Source organism: Heloderma suspectum, chromosome 1 (assembly GCF_057233095.1).
Source record: "Heloderma suspectum isolate Gila_16-S chromosome 1, 16-S_ref, whole genome shotgun sequence".
NCBI classification, from domain to species: domain Eukaryota; kingdom Metazoa; phylum Chordata; class Lepidosauria; order Squamata; family Helodermatidae; genus Heloderma; species Heloderma suspectum.
Genome location: NC_139458.1, coordinates 185645384 through 185670182, shown reverse-complemented (window position 1 = coordinate 185670182; position 24799 = coordinate 185645384). Strand labels below are relative to the sequence as shown.

Here is a 24799-nt window from a genome sequence, read left to right as displayed (position 1 = left end):
AGTTAGAGCCCTGAGTTAGCAAAGGTACAGAATTAGGTCCAAAGGTAGTTGCTATGAAACAGATCTCTAAAACATTGATCTTAATACTCTCAAGCATGTTCTAAAAAGATGGAAGTCAGTAGATGAAACTATGATGGCCATTCATAACAGATTCATTCAAAACCATTTAAAAGGTGATTGATTCAGAGAAACTGAGCCAGGGTATATGCCTATGAAAACAAATTCCTGTTAAATGTCTGTTGAATACAACTAGAAAGTTATTTGGGCCTGTTAATATACTTGCTCACTACACAATGGTAAAGTGTCCACTGATTTAAAATAACCAGGATTGAGTCTCAAAGTTACCACATTTAAACTGTATCTGTGATCCATTGAGTGCTTGACATGCAGGCTAGACATGAATGCTCAGCCAGGCTGGATGTATGTTTCATATCATTTAAGACCTAAAATGGACTTAAGAATGGTGAAGGAGTTTCTGCTGGAATCAAGTTAAAAATATAACCTTCCAGGAAGCACATTACATACTCACTTGATCACACACAATAGGTACAGTTCTGCTACCACTTAAGTCAATATAAAGTTCCAATTTTGAATGGATGAGGATGGCACTCAGAGCCTGAAGTTTGATACAGTTTATTAAAATTCACCTTTATTCTTTTAATGTAGAAGAGATTTCATCAGAAGCAATGGGCTGGATCCAGACTAAGTTAATTGCACTTAGGTACCATTGAAATCAAGTGAAAAGTTAGTCATGACTAATGTAGGTCCCACTGATTTCAGAGTGAGCTAAGTGTGACTGACTTAGCCTGGATTCAATCTTAATGATAGGAAAGATTAAACAGGCTTCTTCTCAATGTATTCTCAAAAGATCAGCTGCTAAAATAACAGCTGGATGGACAGGTCATTTGACATTTTTCCATTTATAGACATGGTGTACAAGGTCTTATCTCACTTGAAAACATAGCAGCTGCCTCTCTCAAACAATAAATGACATTTAATTTTGCATGCAATGCACTGTTGGATCATTGAATGCAACTATTATATTGTATTACTTTTATTTCTGCCCCTTTCTGTAAAAAATTCTCGCACAAAGCTGGTCTGAAATGTTTTAGTTGGATTATAGTACTTTGACTGCTTTTGGTATGTATGATATTGAATTCTCCTTAGGATTTACCCACAGGCCAAGTCAATAAAAGTACATTAATATCACCAGCATTTGAATTCAACATACTTCTATGTTCCTTTCCAACACAGCATTCAATGCAGCAGGCCCCATTTACTCAATCTGAATGTGTTACATGTCCCAAAGAGCTGTTATTTAAATTTACTATTCAAGGCTTTGAGCATGTTAAACACACTAAAGGCAACTATAAAATCTCCCACTGAAATTCAAAATGACAATTCAACTAGGAGTTAAAATTTATACCACAAGCTAAAAGCCAAGACACTCTGCCATCTTAGCCTCTTCTGCTCCACAAAGGCCAGCTCAATACAAACATCTCACAATTTAACCAAAAATGTGGCAACACATAGCTGGGTGAAACTTCAGCAGGAGGAAATTCTAGATTTGTGGATTTTCAGCATCTGGTGCACAGATGGTGACTTTTAAGAAGGTGTTTCTGAGCAATCCTACAATCAGATCATTCATCACACCCAACTTGGAAATCAATTGCACTGAAATCAGGTTTATTTCCAAGTTAACATACTTGATGAAGTGCTACTTTTGGAGATAGTGATATGGCACAGAAGAAAAGATAAACAATAAATAAGATGGGAGATAAACATTAGTTGGCATCTAATTCAATGGCCAAAAGTTCATGTGTGTGATGCTACTGACTAAGTAGAATCGCCAATAGTGATGTCTGTGAGCATTAAATCTGTCCTCAGTAATAATGAGGTAGAGAATCAAGAAAAAAGCACTGAATAGATAAAAAAGTACAATGACAAGTCAAAGTTCAAAATGTGTCAAACCATCCAGTAGATTTCCACTTGATTTCCTAGCATGCATCCAGAGTTAAGGAATATCCAGTATCTGGCAGAATGAGCTAAGAATAACATTTAATGATTGGCAGAACAATCCTAACCCTCAGATCTGCCTGCTTCGAAGGGATAGGATGGGGTAGAGGCACTTTCCTACCAGTGGAGAGGAGCACCATCACTCGGTGACTCAGTTTCATATGTGGAAAGCTAGTGCCAGCAGCATTATTGCCAGTGGTAGCAAGCATAAAGTTCCAAAATGGGGCATGTCAGGGAGAGCTGGAGCCAGCTTTGGACTCCCCTTATGAGGGCGCAGATTGGAGGTAGAGTAGCATATTCCTCACCCCCCTTGCTTCCACAATAATTTGAAAAACATTAGCTACAACATTATTCAGAAATACCACATCTTACTTTATTCCCTTAAATAACACTTTTATTTACAGTCATATGAGATCGATACATGTTCTAAATTAACAAATAATTTAAAATGTCAACACTGAAAGCACTATATACAAATACAAAACAATACAGTGCATAAATATATCTTACAAATATAAGATCTTATTTTATAACATAGAAACTATATACTGTACATCATTATCTACCCCTTGTAGAATTTCCATAAATCAGGTAGCTGTGGCCTCTTCATTAAAAAGTACTGAGGTATGACTTTTAGAGACTAAACATATTTATTTATATATTAAACATTGTTTAGATTAATGTCAACCCATTACTTCCCAGAGTCCTTGCAGTGTGAATCCATCTTTTAGTTTCTCTATTGCAAGTCCTAGTTCTTCAGAAAAAACAGGTTCACGGTCCTGTTGCTTTTTTTTCAGGAAATGAGAAAAGAGAGAGAAAATGCAAATAAGGGAATGGTAAGACTGTCAATTAGGAACTAATACATCATTCAGTTTTATTTTGAAATAAAAACGTTCTTACCTTGTTCCCATCAGCAAAATAGGCCTGCAACAGACAAGTTAAAAGTAACTGAATGTTCATCTTTAAGTATTAAAGCTCTGTGAATTCAAATACCTTAGTTCAATGAAAAACCTGCCATTATCTGTTATATCTAAAATGGTTTTAAAAACCATGTTTTACCTGTGTCTCATTTTTCCCTTACACAGTATTGTATGAATACTTTCATTTGTAATCTACCAAACAAAAGAAAGGCCTCTTCACCTTTGCAACACATTGTCTTTTTGATATAGCATTAAACAAAGTAAATCCAGTTTTTTTCTACCTGGTTTCAAATTCAATGAAAATATTAGTTTACTATACGTGGCCTATAGCAGTTCTGAGCAATTTAAAACAATTCACTTCAGTCTGATACACCACAGATTGTCTAGATTGCTAATTTATCCCTCATGTATAAAAAGGTTAGGACTTCCTGTCTAAAGAACTGCAGAAAGTACTAGTGTGAAGTATTAGGGGAGTGTCAGGCAAATATTGCAATATTCACATGGGAAATAACAAAAAAGTAGAGAGCTGACAGTATTTTAGCAAAATCATTAGGCAGTTTCAAATTAGTACAATTTAAAGATGAAGAGGATATGTGAAAGTATTTTTATGTTTAAAGAACCCACTGCGATTACTTGCTCAGTTTGGTAATAGAGGTGAGGCATAAAACACTTTATGACTGTCCCAGGGACCATAGGATTGCTTGGAAAAACCCTTCCAAGGTCAGAGACAATACTCTGACTTTGGAAGGGGGAGTTGGGAGATCCGCTGTGGGTGCGGAAAGAATCATGCCAGCTGTCCTCCAAGGTCAGAAAAGCAACCTCAGAGGAGAAGGAAGACCGGTGAGGCCACTTCTGGTGGGTGGGGAGGGGAGGAGACTGGAGAGGCCAGGATATGAGATATCCTGAGCCTTCTCCAGCCTCCTTCCCTTCTACTACAAAACGCCCCACTAGACAGGCTGAAAAACTCGTCTAGTGAAAATCACCTCCGCTGCTCCTCCCATCCTGCCGGCTTCAGCCCAGCAGGGCACAGCAATCTCAGAAGTCTCCAAGTTTGAAGGCTTCCAAGCAGTGAGAGCACAATCGATAGGATGTGTCCTGAGTGGTTTATCTTATTCATCTTTTATAGGACAAAGATAATTATGTGACTTATCAGTTTTAATGATCATGTTTCACACTACTGGATCACAAGAACAGTGCAACTTTTAAAACAGAATCTTTCTGCTTTATCACTAACAGAGTACAAGGAAGCACCTTCTAAAAAGAGTAATAAACAAACAAGCAAGCAAGCAACGAATAAAGTATTGCAAGTACTCTTCCACCCTTTACAACTAAGAGGGTTTCTATGAAATATAAAGTCTTGTAATCTTCCCGTAGAATCAGAAAATTTAAGAGATGTGGATCCTGACCCTATACATGTTATTCAGAAGTTACACTGGCTGCATTAAGATGATCATATTTCAGCTTACTTAACAAGCTGAGATGTGAATGAGCCTTGTGGCCTTTCATACAGCTGCTTGCTCCTCCTTTTGTTCAAGCCAGGAAATCTTCAGTTAAATATAGTTTCCTGTTGTGTCTGAACCGGGAAATTACGGTTAACAGCTTCTGAACAAGCCAAGATACTGAGACAATTTTAAAGAATGGCTTCATAACCTGGCTTGTTCAGAAGCCATTGACCATAATTTTCCAGTTTGGATATAACTGGATTAGTTATAGTTAATGTTTCCTGGCTTGTTTGCTCGCTCACCTGAACGGATGAGCCACAAGTTTTGTTTATACCTCTGCTTATTAAGCCAAAATATGATTGAATGCAATCACTGTATTCAATTGGACAGTCTACCAGATAAAAGTGCATAGGGCTGCAGCTTTAGAGAGAAACCTTCAATGGAATTTTCAGTAGAACCTTACCACAAAAGCATCGGTCTGCTCATCTGCTTCTATCTCTACATCATCCTGTACCTGTTCCACCGTCAGATCTTCTAGCTGCTGAGGCTGGAAATAAATAAATGAAAGAAAACAACCTTGAAAAAAAACCCTAATCTATTCCTTAATTCTTTTAAACAGAAGCAGTGGCTAATTTAATTCTCACAAAGCATATTTTAAAACCAAGATACCTTTTCTTCCATTTCATAATCCACTCCAAATATAGGATTGACTGAAAATACTTTATGCAGGGAATTTATTTCTTTGGCTGTTTCCTCTAGTTTTTCAACTGGGTCAATCTTAAATCCAAGCACATAACCTCCAGTCTACAAGAAAGCAGTACGTTAAAATAAAAGATAGTCCATAATTAGCCAACGTAACTAAATTAGCCAAATTCATTAAAGTGGTTCTGTCTGACTTTCATGTACCTTTTTCAAGATTGTGAAATGGTGCACCACTTCACAGATAAGTCATAGACACAGTGGTATTAGGACAAGATAAACTGATATGAAATTAAAGCGTGCTCAAATATATAATCCAGTCATATATACTGAAGCAATTTTTAGAGATACCACAATTTAGTCTGCAATTCTATATGCACTTACCTGGAAATGAACCCCATTAAACTTAATGGGACTTACTTCTGAGTAGATATGTACAGGATTGCAGTGTTAGTGGGCTTTTGCAGTGTGTATGTGTTTATTATCACTCATATTTTTTGTGAACGCCTATAATTTAAAATACAGTTACAAAAGTGACAGAGCAATCCCAGATTGAGAACTATTTGCAAACACTAATTGCATCTTAGCTGCAGCATGGGAAACGTAATCAGCAGTGACACATGCGTTTCCAAAGTAATTTATTCACGAACAGTCCTACTCCAAGAACTACTCAGAAGAAAATAATTTCAAGACTGTAGTCTAAACTTTCACAGGAACGTGGCACTCAAAAATACTAAGTGACCAAACTGATATGCTGGTGTCTCATTCAGAGATTTGATTAGTCACCTGGTGCTCATTTATCATGGTCATTATTCTGTACATTCATAACTCAGCTGTCCTAGTTTCAAGCATGATACTACCATGATGACATCCTAATTAAAGCAGCAATTTGCATAAGGTTAGTTGTCACAGGGTATAGGTGCTTGATGCAAGACATGTAGAAAGGACTTACTGAAGTTTAAAATGGCATGATACAAACGGAAGGAAGTAAAAATATGTTACTGAAGTTTCTTACCGCCTGAGAGCTTTCAATGACAAGTGCCAAGCCAAATTTTGAGTCTCTAATCTTTACTGACCGCTGATTGCAAAGTAAAAAGAAGCAAAACAAGTTTTTTTTTGTTAAAATCAAGTTTTCTTCAAATGTGATTCCTAAAGAGAACTAACTAAAATGACCAACACTGACTTCCTGAATTGCTCTATTTCCAATAATCTGTACTTATAAAAATACCCTTTTTGTACAGAAGAACACCAAAAATGTTGAAAAATATGTGAAAAAGTTATTTTTGGTGAACTTTAATCACAATTCACTGCTCATATGCCTATGATTAAAAACAACTATAATGCTTTCAACTGGCAGCACAATAATTACCATAGCAACCAAGAAAACTGGCCACCCTTTTAAAGAGCTGTTATGGCATAGTGATTAACAATGTGAGCTATGAACCAAAGTCCCCAGTTTGGGAACATTTAGGACCTCTCACTGAGTGGCCTTAGATAAACCACTATCTCTTAACCTCACCTCCCCACCTGTAATATAGTAAAAATACTACTGGCCTGCCTTACAAGCCTTTTGTAAAGCTGTATGTGAATCTCAAGTTCTATATACACATGACTAAAAATAAATAAAGACCAGGTACGGGGGTAGTGGGGAGGTATCATCATTGGAACTGTACTGTGTGAGGAGGGGATGTTTAATTCTACCCATCCCAGCCACAATCTCAGTAAAAATGCCCTCTCCCACCTCACACACACACAGAGCAATTCACACTAGAAAAAGCCTCCCATACTAAACATCATTTTAAACAAACAAATAAATCCTGAGATGGCAGCTGGGGAGGAAAGGCTTAAATGTTCTTTCCTTGCATGCCAATGATTATTGCGTCTCCACACTGGCCTGGTATTGAATTAAAAACCCCTGCCAATGACATGATTGCTAATCATGTTGTTTTAGCATCACATGTAGTTAGGTCCTGACCGCTAATCTTGGAGAAGAAATATCCTCTATGTTAGCCTTCCCCAAGCTGGTGCCCTTCAGATGTTTTAGTCTTCAACTCCCACCAGCCCCTGACAGCATGGCAAATGGTCACGAATGCCAAAAGTTGTAATTCAAAACATCTGAAGGGCATCAGGTTGGGAAGGTTGCTCCATGTTCTCGGCATGAGCCTACGTCCCAACCAAACATAAAGTCACCAATCCATCAATTTATGGTTGCATATGGACAGTGCATACTACAGAAAATTCATCCAGATCAACGCTTTCATACTAAAGACACCCTACTTCCCTCATGAAAGAACCCAGGCCAAGGTGAACACCCCTCTCCCCATCATCATCCAGCTGAAAGATCATTTATTTCAACAACCAGCAAAGACATATACACATCAGTTCTACAGTTTGTCTGCCAATACTGCCAAGTTTATATTAATATTCACAGTTGTTTGCCAAGTAAAACATACTATTTACATAAAAATAATATACTGTAATTAAAATAATGTAATCTATATTTATTAATATTTGGCTTAAATGTTTACTGTAATATTATGGTACTCACAATTTGTAAATATGGTATACTGACATTAAAGCTGTCATTCATATTAGCATGCCAAACTACTCTTACATTGGTAACAAAAAAGGTGCCCAGATTTCCCTAAAAAAGAGAGAAATCAAAATTAACTTGGATCAGCCTTCTATATCACTATATAATGTCCTCCTCCATATTAATATAGAATAGCAAATTTCACTTAGTAAAATGAACATTTATGTAGTAATTTAAATAAAACCACCCTGGAAACCTTGTTACTACAGCAAACCATGTTAAACCACATGCTGGAAATAATATGCCATTCAAGTACAAAGGCACACAAGCTGAATTTAGGTAATCCCAGACAAATATTCCAAAGTGAAAGCAGCAGTATCCAAAAAGAACCTTTTTGCTCTGTAAAATTAGTGTTGTGCCTATGTTCAGTTAGAATTGAACACGTTAAAATAACCACTTCACTCTATTTCACATGCCAAATAAATGGCTGTGGGCTGGACCTTGAGAACCACAAGTGGAAGGAAGCTTGTGGAAAAGGACTTTCCTGCCTCCTCACCACTGCATCCCACCATGTTTCTGTCATTAATAAGATACAATCTGATTATTTGTAAAGATAATTTAAAAATACTTCCTGGTATCATGTCTTCACATGATAACTTCCATGACACACCATGGCATAATCATTGCAATTGTCCAATGACAAATGCCACAGGCTCCTTGATGAGCCTGTAAACTGAGCAGAATTTACAACAGTCAAAGTTCACAGGTTTTCATGGGGCCAGCAATAGACCAGTAAAATTTCCAACTGGCACTACAGGTCATGCCTGTTGTCATAAAACTGGTGTGCTATCTAGATCCACTTAAAAGGCCACAACCTAGAGAATGTGTACACAGCTTAGCTCTTTCTTCTTCAGAACAACATCTGCCAGTCTTTTACTTGATTCAAAAGATATCTGAAAAAAGAGTTTAGGAAAGAGCTGTTGTACTGATGAAAAGAAGCTATGATCCATTCACAGATCTGACACACAGACATTTCTCTGCATCGGTGTACATTTTTACATATTGTTAACAATATGCTGCAGACACACCTAGGCTCTCAAACAACCTGCCCAGGAAGGCCTACCTTGCTCTCTAATGGGGTTCTGCTGCAGTGTTAAGACCGTTCTTTTTATAACCATTTTAAAAAGGTGTTTGGTCTACACAGGATGTTGTTTTAATCTTTCTTCTGACTGCCACTCAATGTTGAAACTGTTCCATATGGATTAAAAACAACAACACTTTCACTACACTTTTGTTCTTACCCTGCAGGTTACTGAATTGTTATCTGCTGAGTTCTATTATATTATTGATATTGTTGCTGTTAATAGGGATTTTATTGTTTTAACAGCTGCCTTGGATATTCTTAGGAGTTTAAAATGTGAGGTAAAATAATACTAAGTATAAAGTATTATTTCTACTTTTATAAAGAAATCAAAAGTATTTTATTAGTATAAAATAATACTAAGCTTATTCCACTGAACCACACATAATTTCAAGTAGACTATTTTTGTGAGGTCACTGCAGAACTCCTCTGGTAGGAAAGAAAGAAAAAAAAGCACATTCTTAATACCACTTAAGGATATATCTCCTTGCATTGCACCATACCTGATCACTAGATAAATTCCAGACGCCATTTATTTTGTCATATACTTGTTCTTTTGGTAGCAATCTCAACTGTTTGTTTTGAATTAATGCACATCTCAGTTTAAGCTCACGGTACATTTTTGATGTTTCATAAGCTCTAGGAATAATGAGACACAGTTTTAACATTTACATTTTTATTATAGCTCATTTAAACAAACCTATAAAATGTTCCATCTTTCCCTTTTAATTTTGCTGTCATGAGAAATAATTTTAGCAATAAAGACAGAACTATTTTTAGAAAAAGAAAAGTAAGTAACAGAATTTACATTTTTTTTTGCCATGATATGACATTTCTGAGAGTAAGTTGAATGTCATGAGATTCATTTACATTATGGGATCATCACTCCTATTAACAATGAAAGGTGGTGAGTTTCAACAGGATAGCAGCCAAAACACAGCCACCGAGAAACACGAGTGAAGTATCAGTATGCTTGAGGGCATCCCAAATGTGCAGAAGTACAAAATACTTTCCCCCAAAACTAAGGGGGCAAGCCCCTGCCTAAAAAAAAAAAACCCCAATGAGGACTGAGCATGCCCAGCAGCCACTGGCAACTGGAAAAGAAAACAGGCCTGCTGGAGGGCATGGCTGGCTGGCCAAAGCCCTGAACAGGACCATTCCCATTAGGAGGTGAGAATACACTGCAGCATTTTGTTGCAGGTCCCACTTGTTCCATCTTGTAGTGAATTCAAGTGGTTGAGTGCATTCAGAAATGAAACAGGACAACCCAGAAATAAGGGAGTTATATATTCTAGGAATTCTTTAGGCATACAGAAGTATATATGTTTGTAAATTAAAAGAAAAATAACATTTTATACCCCCCAAAAGGCCTGAGGAGGGCTTGTGAGCTTCCAGAAGGTACAGAATGTTGAGTTGGCAGTTGGGGAGGAAAAAAGGGAACCTGGAAAAGGTAGAGAGGGTGATAAGAAGGCCTGATCTTGAAATATGGGGCTGGTTCTATGAACTAGCATACATATGCATGCCAATACCAAATTATATCAAATTTTAAAAAGTACTCAAAGTATTCATTCTGAAAGTTTATGTACTGTATGCAACCAAACCAATGTCATTAGGAATGCTTCAGTGTGCATTTCCTGCTTTTAAATGAGACTCTTTTTTTAAGCTCAAGTACCTGTGTACAGCAATAACCGAGGCAAAAAGTCTGGGGCTCCCAGGAACCACATTTGTAAATATGAATTCAAAACGTGTATTGTTACATTTGGTTAATATATAAAGTGCTTCTGTCTGGCCTCTTAATTTCTGTAAGAGAAAAGCAGGAGATTTAGTCCTACAATCAAAATATTTATGTATTCTCAGCATAATTATTTTAAAATGTCCCTAAAGCAATATTATACACAGCTGTGTAAAATTCAACTTCCATTTTGGTGAAGCATACCAACACATAGTTATTTAAATTCCTAACCAGCCTTATCACAAATGCCTGAGGTAACAACTAAAATTAAATATATAAACTATTTGTTCAGTACAAAGTACAGCATGTAAAAGGTCCACTCCTCTATTAAACCAAAAGCCAAACTAAATAAAGCACCGGACTGTAATGTGTAGGATTTAGCTGTTGGCAAATCTCCAGGGGAAAGGAGTTCCACAGCTCTGGGGCAGCCACCAAGACAATTAGTAATCCAAAACTTGTTTCTTTAACTTACTGAGTTAGCTGTTCTTGTTGTCGTATTCACAAAGCAATTGTAGCCAACAGCTACATAATTAGGGAAAAGAAAAATAATATTGTTAGATGTCACTTATTCTGTCTGGCATATGAAAAAAAAATATCAGTCTGAAAGTTGTCAAATATTTAACAACAGAACTGGATGCAGTAATATGCTAGATCAGAATGCTTTATATGAAGTGACATTATGAAGTGTGAAACACTGCATGTCCCTCAGAACAAATATGCAACAGCAGTGAAAGTTCTCAAGTGACAATTAAAAGTAGAGCAAGGCAGTACTTATTTTTAAGAATTCCAGATAAACATAGAATTTTCTGTAATATCCACAATGTTTTTGATAACATTTATTAAGAGTTCAATCCTATGCATGTTTAGACAGAAAAAAAGTCCTACAACACCCACCATTCCCTGCATGTTCACATAGGGCTGGAACATCTAGATTAATTTGTGCAGATGAGGGAGCACCTCTCCCTATATATGCCTGCCTGAGTACTGAGATCTGTTCGAGGGGCCCTCCTCTGTGTCCCATCAGTACAAGACATACACTATAGTGGGACGTGGGAGAGGGCCTTCTCTGCTGTGGCACCCTGGTTATGGAATGCCCTCCCGTTGGAGGCCCGATTGGCGCAGACACTGGTCTCATTTCGGCGCCAAGTAAAAATGTGGCTTTTTACTAAAGCCTTTGAGGGCTAAATGCATTCCCTTTGTTGTTCAGTTGTGTCCGACTCTTCGTGACCCCATGATCATAACACGCCAGGCCTTCCTGTCCTGCGCTCTCTCCCAGACCATGCTCAAGTCCATATTCATTGCATCGGTGATGCTATCTAGCCATCTCATCCTCTGCCGTCCCCTTCTCCTTTTGCCTTCAGTCTTTCCTAGCATCAGGGTCTTTTCTAGTGACTTTTCTCTTCGCATTAGGTGGCCAAAATATTTGAGCTTCAGCTTCAGTATCTGTTCTTCCAGTGAGCAGTCAGGGTTGATTTCCTTTAGGATTGACTGATTTGACCTCCTTGCAGTCCAGGGGACTCGTAACAGTCTTCTCCAGCACCACAGTTCGAAAGCATCAATTCTTCGGCGCTCAGCCTTCCGTACAGTCCAGCTCTCACAGCCATACGTTACTAATGGGAAAACCATAGCTTTGATTAGACGGACCTTTGGTGATGTCTCTGCTTCTTACTATGCTGTCTAGGTTTGCCATAGCTTTCCTCCCAAGGAGCAAGCGTCTTTTAATTTCATGGCTATAGTCACCGTCTGCGGTGATCTTGGAGCCCAAGAAAGTAAAATCTGTCACTGCTTCCATTTCTTCCCCTTCCATATGCCAGGAAGTGATGGGGCCAGATGCCATGATCTTCGTTTTTTTAATGTTGAGTTTCAAACCAGCTTTTGCACTCTCCACTTTCACCCTCAACAAGAGGCTCTTTAGATCCTCTTCGCTTTCTGCCATTAGGGTGGTATCGTCTGCGTATCTGAGGTTGTTGATAATTCTCCCGGCAATCTTAATTCCGACCTCTGATTCATCCAACCCGGCGTTTCTCATGATGTACTTTGCATATAAGTTAAATAAGCGGGGCGACAATATGCAGCCTTGTTGTACTCCTTTCCCAATTTTGAACCACTCGGTTGTTCCATGTCTGGTTCTTACTGCTGCTTCTTGACCCTCATACAGATTTCTCAGGAGACAGGTAAGGTGGTCTGGTACCCCCATCTCTTTCAGAATTTGCCAGACTTTGTTGTGATCCACACAATCAAAGGCTTTAGCATAGTCAGTGAAGCAGAAATAGACTTTTTCTGGAATTCTCTTGCTTTCTCCATGATGCAGCGAATGTTGGCGATTTGATCTCTAGTTCCTCTGCCTCTTCGAAACCCAGCTTGTACTTCCGGTAGTTCTCGGTTCGCATACTGCTGAAGCCTAGCTTGTAAGATTTTGAGCATAACCTTGCTGGCATGTGAAATGAGCGCAATTGTACAGTAGTTTGAACACTCTTTGGCACTGCCCTTCTTTGGAATTGGAATGTAAACTGACCTTTTCCAGTCTTGTGGCCACTGCTGAGTGTTCCAAATGTGTTGGCATATTGAGTGCAGCACTTTAACAGCATAATCTTTTAGGATTTTAAAAAGCTCAGCTGGAATACTGTCATCTCCGCTAGCTTTGTTGTTAGTAATGCTTCCTAAGGCCCACTTGACTTCACTCTTGAGGATGTCCGGCTCAAGTTCAGTGACCACGCTATCATGGCTATCGGGGACATTCAGATCTTTCCTGTATAGTTCTTCTGTGTATTTTTTCCACCTCTTCTTAATCTCATCTGCTTCTGTTAGGTCCCTGCCTTCTTTGTCCTTTATCATGCCCGTCTTTGCACAAAACTTTCCCTTGAGATCTCCAATTTTCTTGAAGAGATCTCTAGTCTTTCCCATTCTGTTGTTTTCCTTGATTTCTTTGCATTGTTCATTTAAGAAGGCCTTCTGGTCTCTCCTTGCTATTTTCTGGAACGCTTCATTCAGTTGGATATATCTTCCCCTTTCTCCCTTGCTTTTCGCTTCCCTTCTTTCGTGAGCTACTTGTAAAGCCTCATCAGACAGCCACTTTGCTTTCTTGCATTTCTTTTTCTTTGGGATGGATTTCGTTGCTGCCTCCTGAACAATGTTACGGACCTCCGTCCATAGTTCCTCAGGCACTCTGTCTATCAGGTCTAATCCCTGAAAGCTATTCCTCACCTCCACTGTATATTCATCAGGGATATGATTGAGGTCATACCTGAATGGTTTAGTGTTTTTCCCTACGTTCTTCAATTTAAGCCGAAATTTTGCAACAAGAAGCTCATGATCAGTCAGCTCCAGGTCTTGTTTTTACTGGCTGTATAGAGCTTCTCCATCTTTGGCTGCAAAGGACATAATCAATCCGATTTCGATATTGACCATCTGGTGACGTCCATGTGTAGAGTCGCCTCTTGTGCTGTTGGAAAAGAGTGTTTGCTATGATCAGCTTGTTCTCTTGGCAAAACTCTCTTTGTCCTGCTACATTTTGTACACCAAGGCCATGCTTGCCTGTTATCCCGGTGATTTCTTGACTTCCTACTTTAGCATTCCAATTCCCTATGATGAAGAGGACATCTTTGTTTGGTGTTAGTTCTAGAAGGTGTTGTAGGTCTTCATAGAACTGATCAACCTCAGCTTCTTCGGCCTCAGTGGTTGGGGCATAGACTTGAATTACTGTGATGTTGAATGGTTTGCCTTGGATTCGTACTGAGATCATTCTATCATTTTTGAGATTGTACCCCAGTACTGCTTTTCCCACCCTTTTCTTGACTATGAGTGCTACTCCATTTCTTCTAAGGGATTATTGCCCAGAGTAGTAGATATGATGGTCACCCTGAATTAAATTCACCCATGCCTGTCCATTTTAGTGTGCTGATTCCCAAGATGTCGATGTTCAATCTTGCCATCTCATGTTTCACCACCTCCAGCTTACCTTGATTCCTTGATCTTACATTCCAGGTCCCTAAACAATATTGTTCTTTACAGCATCGGATTTTCTTTTCACCACCAGACACATCCACAGCTGAGTGTCCTTTCGGCTTTAGCCCAGCTGCTTCACTCTTTCTGGCGCTACTTGGAAATTCCCTCTGCTTTTCCCCAGTAGTATATTGGACACCTTCCGACCTTAGAGGCTCATCTTCCGGAGTCATATCTTTTAGCCTTGTGATACGTTCCATGGGGTTTTCTTGGCAAGAATACTGGAGTGGGTTGCCATTTCCTTCTCCAGTGGACCACATTTTGTCAGAACTCTCTGCCATGACCTGTCCGTCTTGGGTGGCCCTGCATGGCATAGCTTATGGCTTCACTGAGTTACGCAAGCCCCTTCGCCACAACAAGGCAGTGATCCATGAAATGCATTCCCTAGCACATTGTTTTAACTATTTTAGATTTTAACTGGTTTTAGCTTGTTTAATAGTTTAATACGTTTTTAGGTGTTTAAATTATTTATTGTTCTATACTGTTTACATTGATTTCATCTGTATGCCGCCCTGAGATCTTAATGATATAGGGTGGGATAGAAATGTTTTATAAATAAACCAGTGTGGGGAATGCTGGGAGTTGTAGGACTTTTGTCCTGTCTAAACATGCATAGGATTGCACCTTAATGCATTATGTAGGAATAATTGCTGTCAATTCCTAGTATTTATTTTATTTACTAATAGCATTTATATACTGTCTTATCAGTTAAAATGTTATCAAGGCAGCGTACAACAATTTAAAACCATAAAAATAAGAACATTAAGGGAGCAATCCTACAGCCACTAGACACTGTCTAGGGGGCCATAGGATATGCTCTTTTCTGGGAACTGACCTCGGAGGTCTGACTTGGACTCCTGCATTGAACAGGGGGTTGGACTCGATGGTCTTGTAGGCCCCTTCCAACCCTACTATTCTATGATTCTATGACCTCCCCCCACGTCCGTGCTGCCTCAGAGGCAACGCGGAGAAGCCCTATCCTCTGCGCTCGGAAGAGGAGCGCGGTGTGACTGAAAAGGGGCTGGGCTGGGGCCGTTCCAGGGCAGGGATAGCGGACCTGTGCATACGACACATCCTATGTATCGTACACGCAGCCTCCTCTCCCGGTCAGCCGCCTGTGGCTAGACAGCCGAAAACGGCTGTCTAGTGGAAAATAGCAGGGCAGGAGAGGCGCAGAGGGAACGATACCTCCCTGCCGCTCCTGCCTTGCTCTGGATAGGCGGTTGCCTCCAAGTTCGGAGGGATTGCTCCCTAAAAATGGTAAAAACATTAAAACATTAAACTACATGTTTTAAAAGGCTGAATTCAAAAGATGCATCTTTACACCCATTACAAGAGAGTGGGGGTCAATTGTGGTCCTTGAGGGGACGCATTCCATAGTTTGGGAGCAACAGGAGAAACTACTATTCAGGCAAATGCATTTAAACAGGATGAGCAATTTTAAAACTGTATGACAACCCCCCCCAGTAAAATCAGCATATTCCAATTCTATTGCTTGTCATGCCCGAAGAATGTCTTGGAAAATCACTGGAACTCACCTTTCCAGTTCTCCATATACACATCAACCCAGCAGCTAGAACAGAACTGGCAGCTAGATTATTCCTAGAGCTATCTTGGTGTTAACATGGAATGAACTGTCCCACAACAGAACGTACATATTTAAAGAGCAATGATGTGGCATGGGACAAGCCAGAACCAACACTGGTTTTAATACCATAATGACAATTACATCAGTGTTCAAATTAGTTATTTTATGTGTCCAATGTACAACTGATCTTGAGATTTACACCTGTGGAGCCAGTGTTCCACTCTGATCTTAAAGCTGTCTACTTGGAAGTAAGGTCTCTAAAACTAATGGGACATACTTCCAAGCAAGTGTGCTTAGGATTGGGATGTAAATATCTTTCTCTTGAAACTGCACTGGTATCAGCTAGTAAGGGGAGAAACTTCTGAGTGACCAATTCGTTTAGTTTTCTTAAACTGTACAATTCTAGTATATAACCACCAAAATAAATAAAACATGCATTAAGGAAGGGATACTTACAGAGGTTGACTCTAGGCAATACTATAGAGTGCCAAATAATGCGTAGGTTTGTTACCAAGAGTCTGCCTGGAAATTTAAAACAGCAAACTTTAACCAGATAATTTATAACAAAATTATTGTAATAAAGAGACAGAAGAGACCAAAGGTCTGCCTAATCCAATCCCATGTACTCAGGCAGGAACCTCTGTATCCACTGTCCCACATTAAATAGTCATGATACTTACGAAAGGGAAAAAAAACTTATATAACAAACAAGTTGGACTGGCAATAAAACGTTGCAGTGTCAAGTACTGCTGTTCTGGGTGTCAGCCAGCCAGCCATTCCCTTTTCCAGGAAGTTGCATCTCATCCCCCTGCCCCCTTTACCAATTGTCCAACAGTCAGCATTACATTATGTGGCCACTGAGTACACTCAGTCCTCACTGGGCTGTTCTGGAGTTCCCCACACACACCTTAAGGGTTCCCCCCCCCCTCAGGTTTGTTGTACTTTGGCAATCCCTCGGGTTTCCCCAACCTTGCTCATACCCCACTCTTGTGTGTGGATGGTGCCATTTTGGCTAAGATTCACACTTGGAGAATGAGTTCAATACTAGTATGTAGGATTCCAAGGATAATGAACCATACAATAATGCTGTACAAGAAAAAAAGTAGAAGCAAGTGAACTTTAATCTATTTCACAGGGAAGGGCAAAATGTTTCAGGCCTTACATACTGCCAAAATCTGGGAGAGGAGAGGAAAGGTGGGACCCAAGACTAGATAATTTGGGGGGAAGGATATAAAGGTGGGATATAAATATTTTTCATAAATAAATAAAAAGTCATAAGAACATAAGAAGAGCCATGCTGGATCAGACCAAGCATCAAGCATTCCATTCATACCATGGCCAACCAGCTGACAGTGGGAACCCACAGGTAGGACATGAATGCAATAGCATCCTCCTGCTCATGTTCCTCAGCAACTAAGTAAATAAATAAACAAACAAACAAACTGGTGTACACAGGCATACTGCCTCTGATACTGGAGGAAGCATATAGCCATCAAGACTAGTAGCCACTGACAGCCTTATCCTCCATGATTTTGTCTAATCCCCATTTAAAGCCATCCAAACTGGTGGCCATCACTACATCTTGTGGCAGTGGCTTCCATAGTTCAGCTACACTGGGTAAAGAAGTACCTGCTTTTATCTGTCCTAAATTTCCCACCGATCAGCTTCATAGGATGGCCCAGATTTCTAGTATTATGGCTCTCTTGGGTGCCTTGTTCTCTCTAATAATAGCAGACTCAGGTGGTTGAGTGCTTATCACTCTGTAGAAAAATGGGCTTACCCAAAAATAAGGTAGTGGCTTCTATGAACTCAGGAGACCCTCTAGGTATGCAGAAGTATGTAAGCTTGTGAATTAAAAAAATACATTTTCCAAAACTCCAAAAACTGCCTGGAAGAAACCTATGAACTTCTCGGAAGTATAAAAAGCAGATGGCACTTGAGAGGGAAAACAGTCTAAAGCAACCAGAAGTTATGCTGACTGTGTAAGTCTATCAATTAAATCTATGGTTGAGAGCAGTTTACAACATATAGCTTGATTAGCCCACCAAGTTTTTTCTTTTTTTTAAAGAAAATTTGGTGGACTAGATAGAACATAGGTCATACCTAGTTAATAGACATAACCTATATTTATGATCTGTCAATATACACTTCAAGAATTACCTTTCTCTCCATTGTTTCCTTTGGTATCTTCAATAGGATCCAAACAATCAATGAGCACTTCTCCTGGTCTCATTTTCATTTGCCTACAACAATAATTATATTTTTAGATACTGCCTCAACAGTTGGCTTGCTTTCATTTATGTGGGCCAATGAAATTGAAATAAAACATTCTGGGGCAATGATGCTCACTATGCACACATAAGAATCAGGTCTCTAATGACTTTGAAATGATCTGTCCTACACCTGGCCAACAATTTATTTATTTATTTGAAGCAGTTTTACCTGGCTCTTCAGTCAAAAAAGGCTGTCCTCCCAGCTTACAAAGATTAATAAATGTTCCTACCCTCAGTCTTACAGACCTGGTTTGCACGTAATGCCAATGGATGGGTTGTTTAACCGATGAGTTGGTGGGCCACAAGCAAGGGAGTGACTGTGCTGCCTCCCGTGCACTCATTGCTCCCACTTTCACTCAGATTTAATCAACAAGCCAAGAACACCTCATTTCGGGGTTGTTTGATGTCCGAACCCTGGGTTGTTGTAGGGTTAAATAAACCTGAGTTTAACCCAACAAACTTGGGTGACAGTTGGATTAAATTCTGGGTTGTTTAATCCTAAATAACCCAGTGTGCCAGGTTCCGACATCGCATCAAACATTTTTAAAGCTGATTCAAAACGGAAGTGCTGAGCACGCAGGAGGCAGTGTGCTCGTTCCCTTGCTTGTGGCCCTGACAAGCCATGGTTTAAACAACCCATGGGTTGTCATTACATGCGAGCTGGGCCACAATCTAGAAGACAGAATACAAAAGAAAAAGGTATTGGAAGGGAAGAGGAAAAAAGCAAACTGAAGCACTAGTTCTTAATTGCAATGTTCTTATCGTTATTCTTTCTGGCAGGGAAGAGTTAAGCAAGATCCCAGCTGTTCCTTCTCTGGCCAGCTGCATGGGGCCAGGTTGGTCTCCCCTTTGCTATGATGTTCTTTCTGGAAGGCAGGGGTGCAGCCTGTCCCTTGGTCCCCTTGCTGATGGATGAGGCCAGAGTATGTTTCCTTTTAGCTCTGCATAATAACATGTTTCTGAATGTAACACCCATTGAAATGGCTAAGGAATTGCACAGCCACAATATGATATACTGTCCCCTAATCAGTCCCATTCACTTACCTACATGTGGCATGAATACTAAAAACAACATATATTTAAACGGTGGGTTCCAAACAAAATAAGATCCTAGTAAATGGAAATTCAGTGTTAGCAACATCTCTACAAAGTTACTTCAGTTCTGAAAGAAACAGCTTAGTCAAGAGTCTCTCTCTCTCTCTCTCAAAAAAAGTGTCCTTAGTCATACTCTCACAAAAAACAAAAATGGTGAAATTAGCCACATCCATGGGGCAATTCCTCCCAGGTCAGTAGCTTACTACAACCATTGTTCAAACTACCTTCTGTCAACAAGCCTGTGGTACATATTTACTGGCCAGGTGAAATATTCTTAGTTATCTACAAGTCTGAAACTAATCATTTGTGTGCTTTATTTAGGTCAGAACCATCAGTTTTCTTCATAAGTATCAGCTGCAAAAAGTTGCCACCACTTTTTAGATTTGATCAACAATCAATCAGAAACAAGGTAGACCAAATAACATACTTCATCCAGTTTTAAGCACAATATTTTATTATACTTATTACATTTTTATCCTTCCCATACTTCCTTCTTCCAGTGAGCTGAGAGCGGCCTCCATGCCCCCCTACTTTAACCACAACAACCCTGTAAAATAGGGCGAGCTGAGACATTGTGACTGCCCAAGACACCAGAAAAAGACAGGCCTCATATATAGACAAAGCATGCAAGCTACAGCTCTGGCTAGAATGCTCTTGAGTTACGTGGCTGGAAGTACCACGTAAGCTTTAAAAAGCTTTGTTGTTGTTCAGTGGTTCAGTCGTGTCCGACTCTTCGTGACCCCATGGACCACAGCACGCCAGGCCTTCCTGTCCTGCGCTCTCTCCCGGAGCGTGCTCAAGTCCATATCCACTGCTTAAAAAGCTTTAGGGGCTTTAAAAAGCAGGGCACCCAGAAGCGCAACTACAGACCCCACATATCTTGCCCTGCACAGCTCCAAAGAGAAGAATCCACACTACAGACTTGGGGAACAACAGCAGTGTATGGAAAGTCCAGATTTATTAAGATTTTAAGTCCCGTGTCTGGTTAGTGGCAAGTGACGGTCCCAGGTGGCTACTCTCAGCGCCCACGAGGGGGCGATGGCGGCCTGAAGAAAACGGCAGCCCGCGGGCGGCGCGCGCGGAGCCCTTGCTCCGTTTCGAGACTCCAGGCCGGGAAGCGCCGGTTAAACGGCCGCTAGAGCGAGGCCCGCCTCGAGACTCCCCTCGTGACAGGCCTTCCCAGCGCCGCGCGGGGCGGACACGCTCGCGCGAGAACACTCACTGCGAAGAGATATCGAAGCGGACATCCCTGTCCTCCCACAGCGAGTCCGCCGCCGCCACAGCCGCCGCCATGGCGACCGTCAATTCTTCCTCGGCGTCCCCGTGCTCTTCCTTGACAACCTCCCGACAGGCGCCGACGAGGGACACGCTTCCTCAGCGCGCACGAAACTTCTGTGCGCACGCGCCGGGCTTCCGTCGGCGAGGAAGTGGGTGGGCGCCGCTGCTGAGGGGCGCGTTACTCGCCTTCTCTCCGCCCAGTCTGTAGGGCGCCCCGCTCGCCCCCGGAGAATGCTATGTGGTCTCCCCAGCCCCGTTTGTAGGAGAAGGCTGTGGCGTGGGTAGTATCCAACGTCGGGCCTGCGTAGAGTTGTTGTTGTTGTTGTTGTTCAGTCGTGTCCGACTCTTCGTGACCCCATGGACCATAGCACGCCAGGCCTTCCTGTCCTGCGCTCTCTCCCGGAGCGTGCTCAAGTCCATATTCATTGCATCGGTGATGCTATCTAGCCATCTCATCCTCTGCCGTCCCCTTCTCCTTTTGCCTTCAGTCTTTCCCAGCATCAGGGTCTTTTCCAGGGAGTTTTCTCTTCGCATTAGGTGGCCAAAATATTGGAGCTTCAGCTTCAGTATCTGTCCTTCCCATGAGCAGTCAGGGTTGATTTCCTTTAGGATGGACTGATTTGACCTCCTTGCAGTCCAGGGGACTCGTAAGAGTCTTCTCCAGCACCACAGTTCGAAAGCATCAATTCTTCGGCGCTCAGCCTTCCTTACAGTCCAGCTCTCACAGCCATACATTACTACTGGGAAAACCATAGCTTTGATTAGACGGACCTTTGTCGGCAAGGTGATGTCTCTGCTTCTTACTATGCTGTCTAGGTTTGCCATAGCTTTCCTCCCAAGGAGCAAGCGTCTTTTAATTTCATGGCTACAGTCACCGTCTGCGGTGATCTTGGAACCCAAGAAAGTAAAATCTGTCACTGCTTCCATTTCTTCCCCTTCCATATGCCAGGAAGTGATGGGGCCAGATGCCATGATCTTCGTTTTTTTAATGTTGAGTTTCAAACCAGCTTTTGCACTCTCCTCTTTCACCCTCAACAAGAGGCTCTTGAGATCCTCTTCGCTTTCTGCCATTAGGGTGGTATCGTCTGCATATCGGAGGTTGTTGATAATTCTCCCAGCAATCTTAATTCCGACCTCTGATTCATCCAACCCGGCATTTCTCATGATGTACTCTGCATATAAGTTAAATAAGCAGGGTGACAATATGCAGCCTTGTCGTACTCCTTTCCCAATTTTGAACCAATCGGTTGTTCCATGTCTGGTTCTTACTGTTGCTTCTTGACCCTCGTACAGGTTTCTCAGGAGACAGGTAAGGTGGTCTGGTACTCCCATCACTTTAAGAATTTGCCACAGTTTGTTGTGATCCACACAATCAAAGGCTTTAGCGTAGTCAATGAAGCAGAAATAGACGTTTTTCTGGAATTCTCTTGCTTTCTCCATGATGCAGCGAATGTTGGCGATTTGATCTCTAGTTCCTCTGCCTCTTCTAAACCCAGCTTGTACTTCTGGTAGTTCTCGGTTCGCATACTGCTGAAGCCTAGCTTGTAGGATTTTGAGCATCACCTTGCTGGCATGTGAAATGAGCGCAATTGTGCGGTAGTTTGAACACTCTTTGGCGTTGCCCTTCTTTGGAATTGGAATGTAAACTGACCTTTTCCAGTCTTGTGGCCACTGTTGAGTGTTCCAGATTTGTTGGCATATTGAATGCAGCACTTTAACAGCATCATCTTTTAGGATTTTAAATAGCTCGGCTGGAATACTGTCATCTCCGCTAGCTTTGTTGTTACTAATGCTTCCTAAGGCCCACTTGACTTCACTCTCTAGGATGTCCGGCTCAAGTTCAGTGACCGCACTATCATGGCTATCAGGGACATTCAGATCTTTCCTGTATAGTTCTTCTGTGTATTCTTGCCACCTCTTCTTAATCTCATCTGCTTCTGTTAGGTCCCTGCCTTCTTTGTCCTTTATCATGCCCGTCTTTGCACAAAATGTTCCCTTGGTATCTCCAATTTTCTTGAAGAGATCTCTAGTCTTTCCCATTCTGTTGTTTTCCTCGATTACTTTGCATTGTTCATTCAAGAAGGCCTTCTTGTCTCTCCTTGCTATTCTCTGGAACTCTGCATTCAGTTGGGTATATCTTCCCCTTTCTCCCTTGCTTTTCGCTTCCCTTCTTTCGTGAGCTACTTGTAAAGCCTCATCAGACAGCCACTTTGCTTTCTTGCATTTCTTTTTCTTTGGGATGGATTTCGTTGCTGCCTCCTGAACAATGTTACGGACCTCCGTCCATAGTTCCTCAGGCACTCTGTCTATCAGGTCTAATCCCTGAAATCTATTCCTCACCTCCACTGTATATTCATCAGGGATATGATTTAGGTCATACCTGAACGGTTTAGTGGTTTTCCCGACGTTCTTCAATTTAAGCCGAAATTTTGCAAGAAGCAGCTCATGATCTGAGCCACAGTTAGCTCCAGGTCTTGTTTTTACTGACTGTATGGAGCTTCTCCATCTTTGGCTGCAAAGGACATAATCAATCTGATTTCGATATTGACCATCTGGTGACGTCCATGTGTAGAGTCGCCTCTTGTGCTGTTGGAAAAGAGTGTTTGCTATGATCAGCATGTTCTCTTGGCAAAACTCTATTAGCTTTTGTCCTGCTTCATTTTGTACACCAAGGCCATGCCTGCCTGTTATCCCGGTGATTTCTTGACTTCCTACTTTAGCATTCCAATCCCCTATAATGAAGAGGACATCTTTTTTTGGTGTTAGTTCTAGTAGGTGTTGTAGGTCTTCACAGAACCGATCAACCTCAGCTCCTTCGGCCTCAGTGGTTGGGGCATAGACTTGAATTACTGTGATGTTGAATGGTTTGCCTTGGATTCGTACTGAGATCATTCTATCATTTTTAAGATTGTACCCCAGTACTGCTTTTCCCACCCTTTTCTTGACTATGAGTGCTACTCCATTTCTTCTAAGGGATTCTTGCCCACAATAGTAGATATGATAGTCACCTGAATTAAATTCGCCCATGCCTGTCCATTTTAGTTCGCTGATTCCCAAGATGTCGATGTTCAATCTTGCCATCTCATGTTTGACCACCTCCAGCTTACCTTGATTCCTTGATCTTACATTCCAGGTTCCTAAACAATATTGTTCTTTACAGCATCGGATTTTCTTTTCACCACCAGACACATCCACAGCTGAGTGTCCTTTCGGCTTTGGCCCAGCCGCTTCACTCTTTCTGGCGCTACTTGGAAATACCCTCTGCTCTTCCCCAGTAGCATATTGGACACCTTCTGACCTGAGGGGCTCATCTTCCGGCGTCATCTCTTTTAGCCTTGTGATACGTTCCATGGGGTTTTCTTGGCAAGAATACTGGAGTGGGTTGCCATTTCCTTCTCCAGTGGACCACATTTTGTCAGAACTCTCTGCCATGACCTGTCCGTCTTGGGTGGCCCTTCACGGCATAGCTTATGGCTTCACTGAGTTACGCAAGCCCCTTCGCCACAACAAGGCAGTGATCCATGAAGGGGCTGCGTAGAGTAGAACCACTGAAATGAATGAAACTCAAGTCAGTCACGGCTAACCCATGTCCCATTTGTTTCGTAGGACCAACACTGGATACTACGCTTCGCTTCTCACGTGTCGGCGAAGCCGCGCCTTTCCTGGGCAATAAACAGCTTTAGATTAGGGATGCCGCATGATGTGTTACGCCACGGGTGGGCAGATTTCGGGCGTCTAGGAACTACAGTGAAGAAGCAGTGCTATGCACGTTTGGACAGGAAAAGAAGCCCTACAACTCTCGGCATGCCCCAGCCAGCCGTGCTTCCTGGGGATGCTGGGAGCTGTAGCCCCCCCCCCCCCCCCCCCGGAAACATGCATAGGGTTGAGCCGTGAGCCTTGATTTATCTTGTTTATTAGTTCAGTCGCTTCCGACTCCTCGTGACCTTATGGACCAGCCCTCGCCAGAGCTTCCTGTCGGCCGTGTTTTATCTTAAAAACTAACACATGTATTGTGGCACGAGCTTTCATAAACTATGGCCTATTTCATCAGATGCATGGAGTGTTTCCCCCCAAAAGTTT

The 24799-nt window shown here is 41.3% G+C and overlaps 1 protein-coding gene across 2 annotated transcripts; it reads right to left on the bottom strand.

The window, feature by feature from the left end:
* Positions 1-629: 629 nt before the first annotated feature.
* Positions 630-20766, bottom strand: BBS5 (Bardet-Biedl syndrome 5). 2 transcript variants are annotated; one of them, XM_084812330.1, is made up of 12 exons: positions 20664-20766; positions 18234-18316; positions 16530-16595; positions 10956-11005; positions 10424-10551; positions 9255-9390; positions 7626-7721; positions 6093-6155; positions 5048-5182; positions 4842-4925; positions 2917-2940; positions 630-2801 (listed from the first exon to the last, which is right to left on the bottom strand). In XM_084812330.1, the coding sequence occupies exons 1-12, from the start codon at positions 20732-20734 to the stop codon at positions 2700-2702; spliced, it is 1038 nt and encodes a 345-aa protein (XP_084668456.1). In that variant the 5' UTR covers positions 20735-20766; the 3' UTR covers positions 630-2699. The 2 variants fall into 2 exon arrangements, with proteins under 2 accessions (XP_084668456.1, XP_084668464.1); XM_084812338.1 differs by lacking the exon at positions 6093-6155 and having other exon boundaries at positions 2370-2801.
* Positions 20767-24799: the final 4033 nt, after the last annotated feature.

Excerpts from the sequence above, each read along its gene's own strand:
- BBS5 (XM_084812330.1), bottom strand. The coding sequence starts at position 20,734 with ATGGCGGCGGCTGTGGCGGCGGCGGACTCGCTGTGGGAGGACAGGGAT. Across the intron at positions 9,391-10,423 it reads TCGGTTATTGCTGTACACAG|AGCTTATGAAACATCAAAAA; the intron begins GTACTTGAGCTT and ends CATTATTCCTAG. Across the intron at positions 5,183-6,092 it reads TCATTGAAAGCTCTCAGGCG|ACTGGAGGTTATGTGCTTGG; the intron begins GTAAGAAACTTC and ends GCTTTCTTGTAG.